This window comes from Fusarium venenatum, assembly GCF_020744135.1.
Source record: "Fusarium venenatum strain MPI-CAGE-CH-0201 chromosome Unknown EDB82scaffold_4, whole genome shotgun sequence".
NCBI classification, from domain to species: domain Eukaryota; kingdom Fungi; phylum Ascomycota; class Sordariomycetes; order Hypocreales; family Nectriaceae; genus Fusarium; species Fusarium venenatum.
Window position 1 is genome coordinate 7,331,229 of NW_027072132.1, and position 20,654 is coordinate 7,351,882.

Here is a 20,654-nt window from a genome sequence, read left to right on the forward strand (position 1 = left end):
GGAAGCCACGTTGTACTACTGTTGAAACAATTGACTATTACTGTTGACATTTGCGATTCCCGTGATGTATAGAGTCTTTTGTTTGCTGTGGCATTCATAGATACCTGATGACACCCACATGCTGTCACAAATCACAATCTATATCATGACCAGATCTCATCCGCTATCTCTTCAAACAGGCTCGCTGCCCAAATTGTGTCGTAGTCGAAGAATGGTCGCGAAATTGTACATCTTTCTTCTGCCCGTGCGACGTGGTATTGTGGTGTTCCATCACTACATGTGTCTATCCCAGAGGCAATTGTCTTTTCGCCAAGTTCCATCACTTTTGGTGAACCAGTGACACCTTCAGATGCCCTTCGCTTGCGTGGCCGGTGCAGTGTGATAGCAGAAAGGCTATTTATTGGGCTAACTGCTGAGAACTTGATCGCGGAGTCCCGAAGAAGCCAAGAGGGAATATCGGTAGAGCTGGGTGGTCTACCAGTAATGAGAGCATAATCGAGCGACAGACGAAGCTTCATGTAGTTGCGCGTGACAAACAAGTCATCCCAGTATGCCGTGAGACCCTTTATCGTCATTGACTCTTCTGTTGTGGGTCTTGACTGGCTTTCGGACTTGGTCGATTTTGGGCGAAGCGGTAATTGAACGGGCGTTGACTGAACGATTTGCGTAATCATCCTACTAATGTCCGCAGCACCTTCAAAACGTTGACTACACAAGTGCATGGCTTGAGCATGATATCTCGTTAATAGCTCTTCGTGGTCTGTTTCCCGATCTCGAGGTGACATTATCTCATCGAGAGAGCTTAGCATCAGAGGGAAGGCGATGTATGCGATTCTGCGACCATAGTCAGTGGCATTTGTACAAGAAATACTTTCTACTTACGCTGAGATTGGTAGATGCTGGGTAAGTCCTTCTTGGACAATGAATCTGACCAATTTTGTAGTCTCTGTTGTCGCGCTATTGATGCTCTTGCCGATGCCTCTTAACACAGAGTCATCGAGGATTGATACGCCTTTTTGTCGCTGCTCAATCATCATCGCCTCGTGGTTCCCCAAGGCTATCTGAGCAGCACTAAATAAAAATCAGTATGTCATTTAAAGTCTGGTTTGGGAGACTCACTAGGCATATATGTATATCACACTAGAGATTAGTGTCGTTGAGCGATGAACATCTGGCCTACTCAGAAATGGCTTCACGGTTTGCTCTGCCTCATTTCTCCAATTATCCAGATCCATCTGAGCGGTCCGAATCCTCGCTAAAGTCCTGTCAAAGTTATCCAGAGAGTACGTCAAGTCGAACGCGTTGGGGCCATAACAGATAGACAATATCTCTGTCAGGATGATAGCCAGGCGACATTGAAACGTGAGTATGTCGGCCAAATGTTTCTTGGTACTATGATCGTAAACCGAAGAGCAGTCCAATTCGTCTACTAGATCATCTGCAGTGACAGGCTCAATGTTGACATTGAAGCTGGAAGACGTAATCTGAAGTGGTTTGCGTAAGCCCAGGGTGACTACTCTGTCTCTCCAGAATAACGACCACCATAGCATTTTTCTTTTCTTTTTATGCTCAGTACTAGCGCCTGGAGCCTGGAAATTGTGTGCTTGAGCGACTATCGCGTTTTGTATGCCAATTGCGAGCCATGTACTTCCTGCATGTGGTTCGACGGATGAGAATTGAAAGGTGAGAAGGAGAGCTGCTTGGGCTTTGGTGAAGGCGTCCGTCTCCACTCCGAGATCAAAGAGTAACTGAAGCAGAACATGGTCAATTGATGTTTAAGAGATTCGGTGATGCACATACCTTTGCCCGACGATAAAAGATACTCCTCGCGACTTTGACGTTTGTGTACCCTGCATTCTTGAGTACAGCTGAAGAGACAAACTATGTCGCGTCAGCTACCTGTAAGCCAAGTCGTTCCATCGCAGAACCCTTACCGAAGATGCCGAAAATAGCATGGCTTGGAAAACAAGCAGTGGCATTGTCTTCTTTGTCGCGCCATCAGTATCTCGGTCGAGATACATATCCCAAAAGTCTTTCTCATTTATGAGAGGATAGTAAGGATGTAGGTATAGGAAATATTGGTAAATGAATTCTTCTTGGACGTTTCGCGATGGAAGGTGGAAGCATCGGTTGTGTCTTAGAAAGTCGACATCTTCTTCGGGAAGACGTTGGACGTCTTTGAGTGTTAAGAACGACTGTGTTGAATAGAAGACTTCGAATTGGGTAAATGGAGCTGACGGTCTGTCCATGTTGAGCTGGGGTGAAGACTCTATCAATTGATTGACTTGGAATATGTAATGTGATATGCGACCGCTACAAAATGGTCAATAATACTGAACAACACAATCTCTTGGCCAAGGACAAACGGATGGCATGGTCAAATGAGCCGTCCCCGCATTTCCATTGCCGAGAACCACTAGAGGACCAGCCTAAATGCCGACTTGTGGTGGTGTAAAAAACACTTGAGTTAGTGAGGTAATTGCTAAAGTACGAAGAAAATTGCAAACTATCAATGCGACACGCTCTAAGATGAAAAAAACATTAATTAATTAATGTGCTATTAATATGAATAAATGAAAGAGTAATTGCCTGTGTTATGAGAGCTACCCAAGACTATTATTCTCATTATCGGCATTATTGAGCGTATGTTTAGGGTAGAGTCAGATCACCATGTCCCAAACTGGTTAATTGGTCTCGGCCTTGGATTTTGGGGAACAAAAATAACCGATCCAGAACACGCCATGTGACCGCGCAAGATGACCTACTAATTTAGTCTCTTATGCTTCCTTCGGCTGACCCATCCTTCTCACATTTTGAGGCCACTTTGCAGATACAATTATCTCAGGCTCTTTATCAACACAATTAATTTCATCATTAAATCTTCTTCGATTCATTTTCTTATTCTGTTTGTCGTGGTGCGACACAGAAGTTGTCTGGTCTTGAGCGAGTTGATGAGCTAGTATCACGTGATCGAAGACCCACATATCGTGTCTTCACGGTCATTCTCTCTTCCCAGCCTTGTATTATCATCATCACCCTCATTCAATCACCGACACGGCGCCGCATCACGAGAAGCGATCTGATTGCTCTTGCAGAGTTCTGGAGTGCAAAAAGGCCATTTCTCCTGATTCAAGCGTGCGATCGAAGACACCGGCCGACTCGCGCTACAGCCATTTAAAATTCCGACCTGTACCCATCGAACGAGAGCGCGCGCGCCGCCTTCCCCTTCGTTGGAACATTCGGGGCTTGTAGAAGGGATCCCCTTGGTTTCGCAGCGTGCTGGAAATCATTGGAGTAGTCTTGCAGCGTGCTGGAGACTACTAGATTGCCTGTCAGCGAACCTGGTGTTCTTTGTACGTGCCGTACCGTGTCGACAACTACCGCCCATACCCGAACGATACAGCCCCATCACATACGCGCTCAAATATCCGGATACTCGTCGCTGTGGGCGTTATAATTGCCGACTCCTACCCAACAAACGAGGCCTCGTTGCCTTTTTGTTGGAAGGACCGGGTTCTGCAGAAGGAATCTACTTGATCTTGCAGCGTGCTGGGGATCAACAGGTTGCCTGTCGACGAGTCTGGGTCTCTTTGTCCATGTTGTGTTGAGGTCTGCAGGTACGTATCTTGTAATTGTTGCTGATGATATAACGCAGTCTCGAGGTATCGGAAACGTTCGCCGCTCGAGGCCTAAGAGACGAAAACATTAGGCCAAGTTATGCTCTTTAGATCATACACTTAGGCTATTTATTCCTGTATCCCCTCAAGTTTAGGGCAGTTCTTCCGACACCCGTCAAAATGTCCTCTTCAACACAGCCATGCCCCATTGATGAGACCATACCCATCGTTCTCGAGTGGAAATGCGACGACGACGGCGACGGCCTCACACATTATCTGGCCAAGCCAGACCCCAAGATTGACGACATCACACTCAAGACTCGTTTGAGCGAGAGCGCCTTGTTCGAGCTACGCTTCCCCGTTAATCTCAAGGGCGTCGAAGGGGTCACGTCTATCACAATGTCCATCCACCCGTCGTCCATCACATCGTTCGAGTTCGCACCTGCCACAACACCCCCCGACGCAGCGAAGGAAAAGTTCAATGGCGGAATAAATCGCCTTGCATTTCGAACGAACAAGCTCATGCAGGTCCTCGCCCCTATTCCTGCGATAGAGCCACTGGCGCCAGCGCGAGCGCAGTCCGGCAAAGTCGTCGATGCTATCCGCACACTTTCCACTGCGAGAGCTTTCATAGTGTATATAGACGAGAAGAAGTTATCGAATGAACAACTCCAATGCATCCGCGACGCCGTGAACCAAGGTGGCTTGACGCCCTTCCCCGACCGAAATGATCTTGCGAGCATGTATCATGGTACTGGAGCCAAGTTCGTCAGCCTTGCCGATATCCCGCAAATACCGCAAATCTCCGACGCGCCTCCATCCTATTGCGACAGCGAACCACCGCCGCCTCCTCCTCCCATCAACGAGAAGAAGCGTCGCCGAGTCGATAGCGAAAGCAAAGGCAAAGACAGCGACGCGATTTCTGAGATTTGGGCTGAGCTCAAAGCACGAGACGAACGCGACCGAACCGTACAACTCGAGCTGTCAGATTTAAAGCAGGAGAATAAATCCCTGCGAGAAGCGCTCGAGCAGATCCGTCACCAAGTTGCCACGTTCCACCAGAACCTGGATGACTTGAAACAGGATGTAGGGCACCTTCAAGGTCAAGATAAGTACAATACAGACACGTTGGAAGGGTACGATACAAGGCTGGTCGAGTTGCGTGATGATCTGGAGGATCTTGATGCCAAGGTCGATTCAATCCAAGAGCATCGCGACGAGAACGGTGTGGCTCGCGACTTTCTTGATAAAGTCCGCAGCGACGTGTACGATGATATTATCACGCGTCTCACGGGCTGAGCACCATTACCATCTGAGACTCAGTACACCTGCTCAAGCATCACGGTAGTCTAGCTACAACGCCGTCCGGGCAGCCATGGCATGGATTGCTGATGGGCCGCAGACAGACCTGAAGCTCCCAATGCGTTACGCGGCAACGCAGTGGTGAGCGATGAAGACTAGACGCGACGTTTGTCTGGATGTCTGACACGCCTTTGCTACAAGCGACCGCATCGGTTTGACATCGTGCGATAGCATAGAGTCTTGACGATAGCAACCACGCATCACTTGTGCCTACGGAAGCCAGCCCAAGTAAAGCCCAGCACAGGCCGTGTGGTACTGGCTGGGTTCGTGCTGAGACTTTCGTTCTGCAAAGCTGCATCCACCAACCACCCTTGATCATCCGAATGTTCCTCATCGCGCATCGGAATGATCTCCATGCCCACCTTTGTCTAGCACGGACGACCTACCATCACGGTCTTTCATTAGCGACATCGACACACTTACGCCCGCGAAAGTCGCCATCCATCTATACCCACCGTGGCCGGTCGCGTTGGGTCCCTCCACCCGTCATCTCCATCTCCGACAGCGAAGTACATCGGTCTGGCAAATCTTGTTAAATTATTGATCTGTTCGGGCCTTGCGACCGGACCTCTTCTATAAATATATATACATATACCATTAATTGCTCTTGATCTGCAAGCGATGATAAATATAATTGTATTCATGTCAATATACATCTTCCTCAAGTTCCCATGTGCGTCACTCCGTCTCACACCATCGCACTTGTAGACACTCCATAACGCGTATGACTGACGCTTGCCGCATTACTGACTGGGGAAAATTGCATATTGTCTTCGTAGACATGGCTCCGTACCATTTGTATACCACCGAATCGTGCGGATGGGACCGCCGTTCGTTGCTACATACCATTAATACTATTCAGAATGATCTTTCTGGAGTACCGTTCTAACTGGACAATTCAGCGGCGTGTTGGAGACGTGAGAGGTCTCTCAAGATCGTCACTTGGTCTAACTATATGTTTCGTATATACTCGCAATGGGTCAAGCATGGCTTGGTTATCACAGACATCGTCAATAGGGTAGCTTGGACAACCTTTGTGCCCAAGGGAACTTAATAGAAAGATAGTTTATTGCTAGCAGTTAACGTATCTAGACCGGCAAAACAGGAACCAAATGAGATAATGGGTGACGACTGTGAATGGGTGCAAAACGTTGTTGAGTCGCTTGCAGCGCAGATCTTGGTAATAGTAGCCAATACTTCAATGGGAACTTGAAGCACCGAAGCGAGAAAAGGATCTATCGTGATTAGATCCTGAACTTGCCGCACACGAACGATTGACAGCTTGAGTTGTCGTGTTGAGTGTTGAAGGCTGCTCCTACCATTTCCATATCGGCAGCAAGTGGGTGACTCCTTGACCAGCCGTCCACAGAACCCAATTACTGACAGAGTAAGACAAAATTCCAGCTGCTGTAGCGAAGGAATACACAATATACAATTAGTGAAGCCGTTTCGCGGGGTCGATAAACAACTGTGCTGAGCAAGAGTTGCCATGCCGGTGAACCAGCACCCAGTGGACGTCTGTAGGATCAGGTACTGGAAGGATGCGCCGCTGTCTTGGTCTAATGCAACAAGAAGGAACATGCGATCAAGAATACAATGCGCCCTTAGCGTCAGCCTTCTCAACGCGTGATTTCCAACAAATCAAGACAACACTTGAAGAAGACTAGTTCGAATCGCGATTCCTGTGCAACTCCAGCCAGCTAGCATGGATATCAGCGAGTAGCCTCTCGCTCTCACGAACAAGATTCTCCTCTGTCTCCAAACACTTGGGCGCCAATTTGTAGCTGGTAATTTGAGCGTTCAGTTCGTCGAATCGGGCTTCCAAGTTTATCGAAGCTCCTTCGTGCTCGGAGTCGGCCGAGGAACTTAGGCCTGAGTCCTGACTCTCCTGTTCGTTGGTGGTGTCATCATTGGATTCTGATGTCTCGCCAGAGGCGTAGTAGCCACTTGAGGAGTGGAGTTCACTTGTGTCAACTGTTGAGTAGGATTCAGACTCGTCACTTGATGTGGCGGGTTCCACCGTTTCGTAAGCTGAGTCGGAACACTCACTAGAATCAACGTGGGGAATCAAGAAGGGGCGGGGGAGAGCCTGCCGTGAAGAAATCTCTTGTGAGTTCCGATTATCATCCACAGGTTGAGTTGGTGGCAGTTTGACTCGGATAGGGAAGTCTAAGGCCCTTGGTGAGGGTGCGGCATCGATGACAGACCTGCAAAAAGATTCGCCAATATCTGCTTCGAGTTTCTGGCTGCTACTGGCTTCTTCAGACTTAGGAACGGGTCCTTGGTAGATCTCCTCATTACATCTTTGTACAGGCGTCGGCAGTCTGACTCGAATGGAGGACTTGCAGGTCTCTGGTGAGAATGCTACGTCACGCAGGTACCTGACCTTTCTAATCCTACGCTTGACTTCTTCATGGCCTGTAAAAGATGCCTGACTTGTACTGGCTGTTTGAGTCTGTACAACCGACGCCTTTTGACCCTTTGTGACAGACATCGTTGTAGCCCTGTGCAGGGACGGCCTTTTGGGGGTAGTGCTATTATTCAGACGCCGAGCTGGTGCCCGTTCGACATGGATAGTCAAGTTGGAAGTTGCTGGTGGTAGTTCAACTTCGAAAGAGCAGGTCGAGGTATCTGGTGGCAGTTGAATTTGGAGAGAGCGGTCAGACGCCACTGACTTTAGTTGGACTTGCATAGTGAGATCGCAAGTCCCTAGTGAGGGTTCCTTATTAGTTGAAGGCCCACATATGGGTTCTTCAAGGGCTACAAAGGCTTTCTTGCCACGAATGGGTATCTGAACCATGGTGATATCTGTTGTTGCGGATTTACCGTAAGTCAGAGATAATTGTGTTGTTTTGCAGTTTGTGCAGGTAGAATAAGTGTGATACGAAGGGAGATAAAACATTGCGTAGAGCGAAGGAGGACAGAAGTATTTTATAGCAGGTCAAACGCGATGGCCAAAGTCTATAGCGATAAAGCTCAGAATCTTGGACCTAACTGACAACTGTCTGCATTAACTAGCGAATAGAATTTCTTGACTTGATTGTTGAAACTTTGAGCTTTCTATCACAAGGCAATACAAACTTAATATCCACATATGGCCCACGAGAATTTGAACCACGAGGTTCTGCTAAGTAATACACGAACTCAAAAGCATTAAATTTGTTTCGATCACACGGTATCTACTCTATTCTGGTAATGTAACTTTCTGACATTCTGGACGCAAAACCGATTCGCCACTCTCTAGCCCAGTGCACTATGTGACATCCTTTTCGTATGATACTGTGCCGTGTTCACCGTAACCAAGTTCTTCTCACTCGCATCATCATCAGCAGCCATGGTGGTCCTCATCTCAAAGGACTGTTGGACAGTAATTTCCAAGTCTGTGCCTTGAGGTAAAGGCTGAGGCTTTGGAGTATTGTCGTAGATGTGTAAGCTGCCTGGAGAATGAGGATTGCTGGAAGGATGTGACTTTGACGATTGTAAAGATGCAAGGAAAGTTGGAAAAGTCCTCGAGAACAAGGGCTTGAGAGATGGTACGCAAGCACACATGATTGCGATGTTGCATTCGAGACCAGACCATATGGCGATGTCGACACCTTTAGCTTTGTAGATGTTAGTATGAATAACTTTCGAGTCATGAGAAACTCACCTGGCCGCTGGGATATAGAGACTGAACTGTAAGCCCAGAGTGAGTGCAGCCGAATAATTGCAACAATGCAAGCACTATCTCTTGTCAACAACCGAGTGTGTAATACCATGGGAGGAAAAAGCTTACACTGCTCCAGCTGCAAAAACACACATCAAAACGACCTTGATCTTCCGTGCAATCTGCAAGTTCCGAAGAAATGGCATAGGAGCCACCAAAATCGCGATGTCATTGACGATGTTGATTCCAGCAAATGCATAACGTAAAGCTCTATTGTCGAGACACTTCCCTGGTATCGAGTCATCCCAGTATTTCGCGACAGGGTAGCAGGTAAAGACGGTCAACATAAGACAAAGTGTCCCATATACTGCAAAGTACACGATGAGGCTGATAAAGAGACGTCGGGCCTTGGCTGTGATGAAGATGCGAAAGCATTGGAATGCGATGGACAATTTGATGGCAAGGTGGCAGATTGTGTATGATATCACACTCGCAGTCGTAGCTTGGATGATGGGCGAGAGTAGCTCCGGGTTGGGTGGTAGTCCGAGACCAAATCGAACCTCTGGATGACAATTTTGTGAGTAAATTGTAGAATATTAGTATGTCAGAACTTACGTTGCATAACAGCAATCAAGAAGCCCAAAGCGCCGAGCTATGGGTGATGGTTAGACGAAAGAGCATCGCGGGATGGTTTACAGGGACTCACATTTGCAAGAATAATAAACCCATCGTCAGCACCAAGACTCCGCACCAAACAAACCCGCGTAATAAATCTCAAGATTACAAAGAGAGAAGCGAGACAAGTGAAGAGGAACCCAAGGATCACAAGTGCATAACACTCGTGCGGTACGAAAATGTCGGCAACATACATGGTCGTAAAAGCATTTTTTTCAATAGCGGAAATAAAATGTCACTCAAGTGACAGGCCAGGTCAATCGGGTCTTTAATTTAACTACATATTTGCCTGCCTGTAGAGTGCTCTCATATTCTGCTCCCTTTAGTATCTCAGACATGTTCACATTTTTACAGCGTCTGACCTTGCATTTTATCATCAGCTGTTGAGATGGCAGATGCACGGGATTTTGTGTGGTCAAGATATGCCTTTTTTATGCAAGGGAATAACCAGTGTCTCTGATCATGCCTTGATTCGGAAGTGATCAGCCACGGCTCAGAACGCGACTAAGCTTGCTCTGGTTAGAAATAGAGAAATTCGCCCTTATTTGACAATTCGCCTGCGACAGGGGCTGGGAATAATTCAGGTTAGTCGTGGGCAATCAGTTGGGTGGGATGAAGTAAAAAACGAGGAGGATCGTCTTTAATGAAATTGGGAGGTAGCATTTAGGCCGCGATGCCTGTCACGACAGGTGTCAATAGAAGCAAGGGTTCAAAAACCCCGAACTCTTTCGGCTTCTTTTGGTCTACGTTAAGAACGGGAACGCCAGGAACGCCCAGCAATTATGTGCAGCCCTATCTCGGTCGTTGTTTCGGATGCATTCCGACGTCTCCAAAGCTCCGCCAGCATGACTTCATTGGTCCCCTACCCTGCACGAGCACAAGGATCGAAGCAAGAGACACAGCCAGTATAACTATGGTGAAGTTGGATGCTATTCAGACGATGCCGTCTGTGCTCAACATAGAGTTAATTATCAACCAAGAATCTCTTTCAGAGGTTACTTTACCCGGTCTGTTGCTAAAACATCCTTAAGAGTATTATCAATACAAGCTCCACAAGACTCTTCAAGGTATCTACCGACAATGCGGTCGAGGTGTCTATGATTACCTTGCAACCCCATAAATTCCATCGTTTAGATAAGATAAAAGCGCCAAGATAACAAAATACAGGCCCGAGCTTCTGTGTCTCCCCGGCAGTTTGCTCTGCCACAGTTGCATCGACACAGCATTAGCGCTTACACGTACCCGTAAGGCAATCAAACAAGCCAATGCGAGGCAGACACTGACCGATCAACAGGCCGTTGGTGCCGTGAAGGATTTAATTACCACCCTCTCATTAAATGCAGACTCGAAGGATTCCTTTTGTTGAGATTCACATAAATGCACTTGTACGACCCTCACAATAAACTCCAGCTTTCTTGTTCCCTCACGGCTCTCTTTTCCATCATATTCTTTTATAACACATTCATTAAAGTACACTCGTTATCATGAAGTTTCTTGCTATTTTCAGTCTTTCTGTAACTGTGGCTGCCTGTAAAAGCACACCGCCACCAGCCAAGTCGGCCAAGGTTGACGTTCACGCCCACTTTGTGCCTGATTTCTACGCCGATGCTTTGAGGGAAGCTGGCCATGTACCTGGCCCCGACGGAATGCCTGGTATTCCCGTAAGTTAATTAACCTCAAATGCAATTATGTCAATACTGACCTTGACACGCAGAGTTGGGATGCCGAGTCTCATTTGGAGTTTATGAAGGAGAACAACATCGAGAGATCCATTCTGTCTATTTCAAGCCCTGGAGTCTATCTCAATGTCCCTTCAAAGAATGCTACTCAGCAGGCCATCAGTCTGGCACGCGAGGTCAACAAGTATGGCTCTCAGGTCAAAGCCAAGTACCCCAAGGAGTTCGGCTTCTTCGCTTCTCTTCCTCTGCCGGATATCCAAGCATCTCTCAAGGAGATTCAGTACTCCTTCGGCGAGCTTGAACCCAAGCCTGACGGTGTAGTGATGATGTCCAACTACTACGGCTTGTACCTCGGCGACCGCGATCTCGAGCCAATCTACGAAGCTCTGAACGAGCTCAACGTCACCATCTTTGAGCATCCCACAACTCCTTGCACTCAGTTCAACGGAATGCGATTCGATATTGACAAGGACGCGCCTACCATTTCTCAACAGCAGTGGCAAGCTCTTAACCGACCCTTGGCCGTTCGACAATTTGCCGCACCTACTCTCGACTTTCCCTTCGAGACCGCGCGAACATTCGCCGACTTGTTCTACACCAGCATGCCAACCAAGTTTCCCAACCTCAAGTGGATCATGTCCCACGCTGGCGGTGGTCTCATCCCCACTTTGGACCGAATCATCACCTACAGCGCTCTTTATCCTGGCTTGAACCTTACAGAGGAGTCGATGAAGGAGACTCTTTCCAAAAACTTCTTCTTCGATCTTGCTGGACCTTGGCCTGTCAACTTTGCTATTCCTTCCCTGCTGCGATGGGTCGACTACACTAGAATCGTTTGGGGCTCGGATACTGTTTTTACGCCTATGGATACAGCTGCCAAGTATGCTGCTGCTTTTGACAAGGAGGTGGATAATGTGTTCAATGATCCTGTCAAGGCGAATGCTGTTAGAGCAGACAATGCGCGAAGGCTGTTCAACTAGATATGGCTCATAATTGGCTCTGTTCTACATAGTGAGTAGGTTATGGTGGCGTGTCATCATTAACTTATTTTTAATTTGATTATACTAATATACAATCTCACGTTTCATGATTGAGTACTGTATATCCTTATTGTTTCCCGTCTGCCGTTGATCACACAGCATTTTTTTATCATCTGAACTTTAAGTAATTGTCTCACCAATTAGTCGGAAACAGGATTATTGGTGGACTTTTTCGCCGCCCTGACGGCCTACATCATATGACCTCGGTATTAATGCCAGGAACAGCAATTTCTGCAAGCTACTCGGATGATAGACAGCCGGGATCACTGAATTTGGCCGGTTAAATGTCCTCAACGTGGCATTATGCGGGGTGATGAAGTAGTTCTTGGCTCCCCACAGTTGAATTCATCCGCGGTAGCTGGAACTGTGGCAACTGAACCCAGGAAGCCGGTTAATTTGGAAAGTGCATATATATCAGCCTCTATGCCGTCCTTCATGTAGCTGTATTGTAACACTATTGCGAATTGACGTACCAGGAACGCCATAATGAAGTGAGTAGTAAACTCATTAGAAGTCACTGTAGGAACAAGTGAAGACCCATAGTCTAACCCTCACAGGCTCGACCCCTCACAACTTACTGCTTTCCTGGCAGCCAACTCAACTGGTGTCGGTGTTCTAGTATGTCCTGGCGGTGGCTACAGCATGATGGCTCGAGGCCACGAAGGACACGACCCTGCCCGATATCTCAACACTCTTGGTATTGACGCCTGGGTTCTTGAATACACAACAGCCTCCAACATGACCCCACCATTATATCCAAAGCCAATGGACGAAGCCCTCGGTGCATTGGATCTCATTCGACAAGAGGCTCCTGATCTGAAGAAACTCGGCATCTGGGGCTTCTCAGCCGGAGGTCACCTTGCAGGTACAACACTTACAAATCCTCAGACCAATCTCGATTTTGGTATCTTGGGTTATCCTGTCATTACTCTTGAGGACGATTACACCCATGAAAACTCGCGATACAACCTTCTCGGAAACAATCCTACCAAACAGCAAATTGATGAACTCTCGGTGCAGAAGAGAGTTTCTGACAAGACACCCCCGACTTTCCTATTCCACACCTCAAACGATGGTCTCGTTCCGGTGCAGAATACGTATCTTTATGCAGAGGCTATGGCGAAGCATGGAAGATTGACTCATGTGGTGGTGCTTCCTGATGGGCCTCATGGAATCGGCTTAGCGCAGAATGACCCTGTTCGAAACTGGACGCCAGAGCTGAAGCGATTCCTTACATATTCCATCTAGAGATGATTGAAGGAAATATCAATATCTATTTGTTGTATATGTTCATATCGAAGTACAGTTTTTTGAAGACATGTTTTTCATTTTGTGAATCAAATGACGGAGAAGCTTTACTGCAATTTACAGTAGAAACAACTGGCAAAGTAACAACAAATCGTAAGAACTAGAAGTATAATGATGACAACCCTGTTTTGAGCCACAATTCTATCTCTTGGGTAACCTTTAACAGCTGCTAGCTGCTGCAGCACCAGCAGCAGCATTGAGATTGGTACTCGAGCTCTCATCCTCCTCCCGCTTCTGATACTCGTGTACCGAAAGTAAACTCATAATGACAGCATACTCAAATATGGGGCCCAGATCCATATTGATCTGTAAAGTACCAACTGCACTCAATCGCAAACTGATAGTATGGCTCGTAAAAACAGCCATGAGCTGTCCATTAGGATCCTCGAGCTTGAAATTGTTATCACTGAAACTCGAAGCGTGCATTCCATTCACAGCAACATTGTTGTCTTTCTTCCAGGTCATGGGCACGGGCTGTCCAGTGCTGGGAAGGCTGAACATGAAAGTTCAGCCGTGGTCGTCATCACCGCGATGAACTATCTGTAGATATTGTACGTTGGGAGGACTTCCAATGACAATCTTGAAAAACTTAGCATCGCCTCGAGAGACTCTCCTGCAATTCGGAAGAAGGCAAGCGCCCATTGGCATTCCTTCTGCTTTGAAGGACAAATCTGGGTCCATGGAGATCTTCAGGGTGTATGTAGCCGGACCGTCGGATGCATGGTCAGGCCTGCATTCGTATCGGCTGTGAAAAGTGGGTTTTGTGACTTTGTAGCGCGCTGGACCGCTCATATGGTTCTGGAATGGAGTTGAAGTATGGTGTTGGGGAGGGTGATACATGGACTAGCTCTGTGGTTGTCTATCTGGACTGGGCATGGCATAGCCTTGTGGAGGCATTGGGGGCAAGACGCCATTCTGAGGGACTTGGTAGGCCATCGACATATTGAATGTTGTAGATGAGCTAATACAATGGGATTTAAACAATTGACATCATTTCAGTGGTTGAAGTCTAGATGTGGTTCATGAGTTGGCAGCTGAGGACTATATATACTTTTCTACGTCGATCGAACACTATGAACAGAAGCATGAAGATCATTGCATCATATCATTTTCGTAGCAAAGTCTTACACACAACCTTCCAACAAAGTGGAAACTGTTTCATGGTGAAAGTACAACCAGTTTATATGTCAGACAAATATGAGTGGTTGAAGGATCGAGACATGTACCGTAGAGCTTACCGTAAAGGGAATTTTGCTGCGCTTGAGCCTTATGGATGACATCAAAGGATCTGCGATAGCCGAGCACTAATATAATTTGGTAGGATGAGCGCTGTCAGATTGCAATTTGGTCTTACAACGCATACTTTATTTAAGCGGGTATGATCGTTCTGTCCTTTGAGTTTAATTATCAATAGAAAGTGACGGTACGATCGGAGAAATACGTGCCTGTGGTTCGTCACACTAACAATATGTCTTGCTTCTTCAACCAACCCTTAGCAACACCAATCTCTGCCTTTCCATCCATAAATCCATGTACATACGCCGGACAAACAACTCTGTACGTATCCCCACTACTATTTTCATCAGAAACTTCGTCAGCTCTCCTCAAGACCATGGGCACCTTTCCACCATCCAGAACAGCAACAACGTCTCCCTCCCGAATATGTGGTCTTGCCAAGACATACAGTCCGTTCTCCGTCATCGCAAACATATGGTCTTTCGTCACATAATGGCCATATGGATTGCCTACAGACAAAGTCGCGAAGTTACTTTTTATTCCGCCGTAATTCAAGATCTTGCGCATATACCGGTAAAAGATCGATCGGGCCTTATGCAGATCATGGTCGAGCCAAACGGTCTTGACAGTGATCATGCTCTCGTTTGACAATTCTTCAATGTTAGTTTCATCGAGAAACTTGATTTCATGTCTCCGTAAACGTCGCATTCGAGGTGGTTCAGTGCAATCTTTTGCCAACGTCCGCCAGAACGCGCGCACACATGTCTCGCCGCTTGACAAGGTCTTCCCAGCGAATGTCGGGGAATAGGTGTGATCCTCGGGATTTACGATTGCTTCTTCGCCGAAGTATAGTTTCAAGACATCACGAGCGCTGCAGTTTTGTCCTCTCTCCTCGCGAATTGGCGCGATAGCTCCTAGAATGATACCTCGAACAATCAAGGTATCGTTCTCGGGCCCGAGAAACTGACAAGGTGTGTCACAGTTCTTATTTCCAGCGTTGAAGATATCGCGCTGAGCGAAGATAAAATCCGCACAGTCTCCATGACTGGAGCTAAACTCGGCAACCCAAGAAGGCATGGCATTCACTGCGTCTTGAAGAGCTTTGTGTCCACCACTGGTCTCGAATGGATTTTGACACAAGATGTCGAGATTCCCAGACAGATTGATCAAAGAGATAGTAGTCTCTCGATAAACATCCTGTATCGATTTGGTATAGTCGGCATGGATTCCATGATTGTCGGTCGCCAAGCCAAGAAGACTATAGATTCTGTCCCTGGGATCAGACGATTCCATCTCTCGAAATCTGGTCAAGACGTCCATCAGTTTAGAGTTCACTTGACCGGTTTTCCTGAAGAGTTGTCGTTGATCCTCAATGAGCTTAATCCGGACAAACATGTTGCTCCAGTCTGGTAAGTTGACGGCATGAGAATCCCACATGTGAAACGCATCAAAATACGGCTCGTCCTTTAGAAGAGCTGATAATGAGTCCCAGTCGAGTTCAGCACCTTTGCACATGAGGACTAGATTGGGGGCTAAAGAAAGTTCTTGCATAACCCAAAGCCGTTTCCATAGAAAAGGCAGGTCGAACAGATCCCGGAGACACATCTCCTCATTATAGCAAATGACGTACTCATCGTCGTTATAGTTGCCGAGTAGCTGCCCAAGAGTTTTTTGATCTTTTTCAATGATTGTATGCATAAATTCCATTCCTTTCTTGATGCTCTCTTCCATTGTAGGAAGTCTGGAATCCTTGTAAATGTCGTCCGACTTGAAGGCTACGCCAACGACCGGATCCAACCAGGCTATGTCTCTTTGGCATTTCGAGTAGATGTCACGCATTAGAGCCACTTGTTCATTGCGTTCTGAGATATTTGACTGGTTGATGCAGACTGCATCTACCCACAGGACGCGAGGCGTGGTCGTGGATCTCAGACATGAGAGTGCATATTTGAGACTTGGTGTGATGAAGAATTCTTGGTCGTTGAGAAGGATTAATTCCGAAAAGTCTGGCTTTCCCCATACGTACGAGAGGGCTTCGTAAACTGGGATAGCGGAGCCATTGGAGGGCTTCAGCTCGGCGTGAGAAAGAGTGCAACAAATGGGGTCGTGCTCATCAGTGGCAGGGTGTAAAGTAAGTAATCGAATCTCATGGCTTTTGCTGTCAAGGGATATGTATATCGTATTGTAGGTTTCATGGTTGTTGTTGTTGGTTGTCGATTTTTCAATGACTAAAGTAGTCATGGTGATCAGGATCTCTTCAAAGTGAGAACGTAACAGAACGAGAGAGGCTGAAGGAACAAGATCCCAGTTTTGAATGGATTATTAGCATAAGGCTGAGTTGTCTCAACCGCTGATTACCGTAAGCACAAGACTTGCAAGGTACACAGCCCCCAAAAATTGACTAGCATTGAATAGTAAAAAAGAAATGACTGCGGTTTGTGTGGATCGAACACACGACCTTCAGATATCACCTGGTGAGGATTGAAGTTTGACTTCAGTCTGACGCTCTCCCAACTGAGCTAAACCCGCTGACTAATTATATTTTGAGGGATACAATTTACTCTCATGTTCGGGAAGCCAAACTAAGACGACGACATCACTGTAGCGGCCATCACTTAGTATCTTGTCATGATAATATTCCACTATTCAATTGATTTGTTGATATATCAATTCTAACGCAGATATAGCAGTGGCTCGATCATATCTTGTTGGATCACCTTTGAGTATAACCTCCATCAACAGCCAAAGCTAATCCAGTAACAAAAGAGCTTCTGCCCCCAGCCAAATACAAAACACCATCCGCAATCTCCTCAGGCTGTCCCATTCTATGCATAGGAACCGCCGTAGATATTCTCTCCTGCATCGCCTTGAGTACATCGGGATTCTTTGTCGTCATTGGCGTTTCAGTATACCCAGGACAAATTGCATTGATGCGTAGTCCGTCTTTTGCATAATCCTCCGATGCAGAGCGTGTGAGACCAATAATGGCGTGTTTTGCCGCAGTGTACGAAGTAGACAATGGAATACCGACAACGCCCTGGATAGAAGAAAAGTTGATAATGGAGCCACGCTGTAGATTCCTTCCGTTGATGGATGACTTGATAGGATCCTGCTTGAGCATGACTTTCGCAGCAGCTCTAAGAACAAAGAATGTGCCGTTGAGATTGATGTTCAGAACACGGTTCCAGTCATCTGTTTGAGCAAATGCTGCTCCGCCTTGATGCTTTATAGCGATGCCAGCCGCATTAACGACATAGTCTATACGACCAAATTTCTGAACCATGTCGTCGACCAGTTCATTGATTCGGTTCTCGTCTGTGACGTCCGCAGGGTAGAGCTCAATTCGAAAATCACTTTTCGGTGATAGCTTCTCTTGTTCGATCTCGGACTTGACGGCTTGTAAGGCTTCAAGATTGAGATCAGCAAGGGCGATACCGGCAGAGCCATCTCTGGCGAATGCTCTGGCACATGCACGGCCGATGCCGGAAGCACCACCTGTGATTAAAGCAAAACCTGGGACGTCCATTGTGGTGATAGGAGCAAATAATCCAGAATGTGTGTTGATGAAAGACAATTGTTCAATAATGGTTACCGTCCATTGTTGGCCCAAATGCTGGTCTTATATCGAATTACAGCAGCTAGACCATATCATTCATTGCCATATCTAACACTCTTATGATTGGAACCCCGATATCCGAGACTAGTCTGGAGAAGCTTGCCCATTTTGTCAAGGTCGCATCGGTATCGTCACACTACCCCACCAAGATCAGCCACCAGATATAACTTTCCTGATTTGAAATGCGGGGGACGCTCAGCGGTTCTGAAGATGACAACTTAAAGATCACGCAGCAACGTGTAACACAGCGACGGGTCAAGTGAATTGAGGCCCGATAGCTGGTTGTTGATCGACAAGGTCCAGGATGGTTGGGGCATCACTGCCAATGAACGCTGGCCCTGAACAGATGGTGCCGCAAACGGTTCCCTGTATGCATGTTGGGTACTGCCATCAACAGTTAACCCGAGTCATACAGACGAGCCTCATTCCGCCGTCAAATCTGTGTTGCGTATACTGTGTAACAAAAGATGTAGAAAATACGACACACGTGTAACAGGCATGAGGCGTGGGTGTAATTAAACATCTGAAGTTAATTTACTTCCACCATTGCAATTGATATCGAAATATGATCTAAGAAAATACAAGTTCCTTGTAGCCCATCTTCTTCACTTCCTCACATCGTCGACGATACTCAGTGATGTTGCCACTATACCGCGCCACACTTCTGACTGACTTCCCTTTGACATTTTTGTTGACACCCGTCATCCAGCTATCAATCTCATTCATCAAGGTCTGACTCTCACTGCACTTCACCACATGTTCAGTCCACTGCTCAACAGCCTGTTCTGTGGGTTCAACAGAAGTGTATTCATGATCCTTGCAATACTGCAGTAAATCCGAGATGGATTGCACAGCATACTCGATGTTTCGAGTAGCATTCCCAAAAGGTTGATGAGGACCGAGAACCATAAACATATTTGGCATAGACGGCACAGTGAGACCGAGGAATGTCTGAGGTCGGTGGTCAAGCCAAATTGCTTTGTCGGCATTGGGACTGTCGCTGGTTGCGATAAGAGGACGGTTGTTCTTCCCATGCCACTCGATCGCACTGAAAGCACCGGTGATAGCGTTGAAGCCTGTCGCACAGATCAAGATATCAAGCTTGTGCTCCTTTCCATCAGATGTAAGAATCCCAGACGCTGTGACGAGTTCAATGGGTGTCTTTTGCAAATCAACAAGATGAACGTTAGACTTGTTGTATGCCTCAAAGTAACCACTCTCAAGAGGTACTCGACGGGTTCCAAATCCATGGCTCTTTGGAATCAGACTCTCTGCAATAGCGGGATCGTTGACGCGCTGCCTGATCTTATCGGCCATGAAGTTGGAATATAGGCTGTTGGCATAGCGATCGGTGTACGTGTCCGAAAAGACACTCAGCCACTTGCCAAAACCAGGTGCATTGTAAAGCTTCTCCCACAACTCAAGTCGTTCCGCCTCTGTGACGTCAAGCGACTTGCGAGGATCACCCTTGTGCATGAAACCAGAAGAGCTTTCAGAGCAAGTTTTGAAGATATTGTCGTAGTTCTTCTTGTGGTCTGCCATGTCTTCGAGAGAGATCTCAGAATTGCGAAGTGGTGCAGACCAATTGGCTGTGCGCTGGAATACACTGATTGACTCAATGTTGGGATCCTTGGATAGAGAGGTGGTGATCTGAATGCCGGTGGCTCCTGTACCAATGACGCCAACCTTCTTGCCAGCAAAGTCGCGACTGATGTCGAGATCCTTGGGCCAGCGAGAAGTGTGGAACAGTCTGCCATTGAAGTCTTCAATGCCCTCAATAGCAGGCAAAGTCGGTGCAGACAAGAAGCCCATACCACTGACGAAAAATGTGGAAACGTATTCATCACCAGCCTCATCGATGAAAGTCCAAGTATGGTCCGACTCATTCCACGTTGCTTTGGTAACAATGGTATTGAGCTTGATGTCCTTGTAGAGATTATGCTTCTCAGCAAAGTACGTGATGTATCTGTGCGTCTCTGGCTGAGGAGAAAAGGCCTCTTTCCAGTGCCACTCATCAAGAAGCTCTTTATCGAAAGAAAAGCAATACGATAGAGATTCGGAGTCGAAGCGGCAGCCTGGGTAGGAGTTCCAGTACCACGTACCGCCTACATCGGGGGCAGCGTCGAGGACTTTGATACGCCAATCGGGGAAGCGCTTTTGAAGGTGATACAGAGTGCATAGACCAGAAAGGCCGGCGCCCAGGATGAGGACGTCAAATTTGTTGGCTGTCTTTGGTAGGGAGCCCATTGTTGTGGTTGCAATTGAGACGGAATAAATAAGAAATTTTGGTTATGCCTTGGTGATAGTGTCTGATGAAATGCTTTCTGGTGAATGCAGAATTTATATATCCTTCTTCGTCGACTTTCTCAATTTCAGGATTGGAGGTTTTTGCTGATTGAATGTGCTCCGTTCCAGTCAAGATGTTTTCTGCCAATCGGTTGGACTTCCAGTTAACCTGTGAACACGGCATATGCA

The 20,654-nt window shown here is 47.0% G+C and overlaps 9 protein-coding genes and 1 non-coding gene across 10 annotated transcripts; 3 read left to right on the forward strand and 7 right to left on the reverse strand.

The window, feature by feature from the left end:
- Window positions 1-143: 143 nt before the first annotated feature.
- Window positions 144-2,249, reverse strand: EDB82DRAFT_481564 (uncharacterized protein; the record flags this gene model as incomplete). The annotated part of the gene is made up of 5 exons (XM_025725769.1): window positions 144-834; window positions 883-1,071; window positions 1,120-1,748; window positions 1,801-1,881; window positions 1,935-2,249. 5 exons carry the CDS (start codon window positions 2,247-2,249, stop codon window positions 144-146), a joined length of 1,905 nt encoding a protein of 634 aa, XP_025594335.1.
- Window positions 2,250-3,391: 1,142 nt separating this feature from the next.
- Window positions 3,392-4,933, forward strand: EDB82DRAFT_356028 (uncharacterized protein). The gene has a single exon (XM_025725770.2). It carries the CDS (start codon window positions 3,798-3,800, stop codon window positions 4,914-4,916), a length of 1,119 nt encoding a protein of 372 aa, XP_025594336.1. The 5' UTR covers window positions 3,392-3,797; the 3' UTR covers window positions 4,917-4,933.
- Window positions 4,934-6,642: 1,709 nt separating this feature from the next.
- EDB82DRAFT_530967 (uncharacterized protein) lies at window positions 6,643-7,779 on the reverse strand (the record flags this gene model as incomplete). The annotated part of the gene is made up of 1 exon (XM_025725771.1): window positions 6,643-7,779. One exon carries the CDS (start codon window positions 7,777-7,779, stop codon window positions 6,643-6,645), a length of 1,137 nt encoding a protein of 378 aa, XP_025594337.1.
- Window positions 7,780-8,219: 440 nt separating this feature from the next.
- On the reverse strand, window positions 8,220-9,496 carry EDB82DRAFT_563112 (uncharacterized protein; the record flags this gene model as incomplete). Its single annotated transcript, XM_025725772.1, has 5 exons — window positions 8,220-8,581; window positions 8,629-8,654; window positions 8,755-9,187; window positions 9,241-9,277; window positions 9,332-9,496. 5 exons carry the CDS (start codon window positions 9,494-9,496, stop codon window positions 8,220-8,222), a joined length of 1,023 nt encoding a protein of 340 aa, XP_025594338.1.
- Window positions 9,497-10,784: 1,288 nt separating this feature from the next.
- EDB82DRAFT_530969 (uncharacterized protein) lies at window positions 10,785-11,959 on the forward strand (the record flags this gene model as incomplete). The annotated part of the gene is made up of 2 exons (XM_025725773.1): window positions 10,785-10,961; window positions 11,015-11,959. 2 exons carry the CDS (start codon window positions 10,785-10,787, stop codon window positions 11,957-11,959), a joined length of 1,122 nt encoding a protein of 373 aa, XP_025594339.1.
- A 441-nt stretch (window positions 11,960-12,400) lies between these two features.
- On the forward strand, window positions 12,401-13,367 carry EDB82DRAFT_518277 (Alpha/Beta hydrolase protein). Its single transcript, XM_025725774.2, has 2 exons — window positions 12,401-12,510; window positions 12,577-13,367. Exons 1-2 carry the CDS (start codon window positions 12,506-12,508, stop codon window positions 13,265-13,267), a joined length of 696 nt encoding a protein of 231 aa, XP_025594340.1. The 5' UTR covers window positions 12,401-12,505; the 3' UTR covers window positions 13,268-13,367.
- A 119-nt stretch (window positions 13,368-13,486) lies between these two features.
- EDB82DRAFT_542281 (heterokaryon incompatibility protein-domain-containing protein) lies at window positions 13,487-16,979 on the reverse strand (the record flags this gene model as incomplete). The annotated part of the gene is made up of 2 exons (XM_025725775.2): window positions 14,793-16,979; window positions 13,487-13,820 (listed from the first exon to the last, which is right to left on the reverse strand). Exons 1-2 carry the CDS (start codon window positions 16,802-16,804, stop codon window positions 13,487-13,489), a joined length of 2,346 nt encoding a protein of 781 aa, XP_025594341.2. The 5' UTR covers window positions 16,805-16,979.
- A 14-nt stretch (window positions 16,980-16,993) lies between these two features.
- EDB82DRAFT_t289 lies at window positions 16,994-17,092 on the reverse strand. Its single transcript has one exon. It is a non-coding gene; the product is annotated as a tRNA-Phe (tRNA).
- A 16-nt stretch (window positions 17,093-17,108) lies between these two features.
- Window positions 17,109-18,391, reverse strand: EDB82DRAFT_518279 (uncharacterized protein). Its single transcript, XM_025725779.2, has one exon. It carries the CDS (start codon window positions 18,087-18,089, stop codon window positions 17,277-17,279), a length of 813 nt encoding a protein of 270 aa, XP_025594343.2. The 5' UTR covers window positions 18,090-18,391; the 3' UTR covers window positions 17,109-17,276.
- EDB82DRAFT_518280 (uncharacterized protein) lies at window positions 18,386-20,649 on the reverse strand. The gene has a single exon (XM_025725780.2). It carries the CDS (start codon window positions 20,424-20,426, stop codon window positions 18,750-18,752), a length of 1,677 nt encoding a protein of 558 aa, XP_025594344.1. The 5' UTR covers window positions 20,427-20,649; the 3' UTR covers window positions 18,386-18,749.
- Window positions 20,650-20,654: the final 5 nt, after the last annotated feature.

Coding starts and splice junctions, on each gene's coding strand:
- EDB82DRAFT_356028 (XM_025725770.2), top strand. CDS start 3,798: ATGTCCTCTTCAACACAGCCATGCCCCATTGATGAGACCATACCCATC.
- EDB82DRAFT_518279 (XM_025725779.2), bottom strand. CDS start 18,089: ATGGACGTCCCAGGTTTTGCTTTAATCACAGGTGGTGCTTCCGGCATC.
- EDB82DRAFT_518280 (XM_025725780.2), bottom strand. CDS start 20,426: ATGGGCTCCCTACCAAAGACAGCCAACAAATTTGACGTCCTCATCCTG.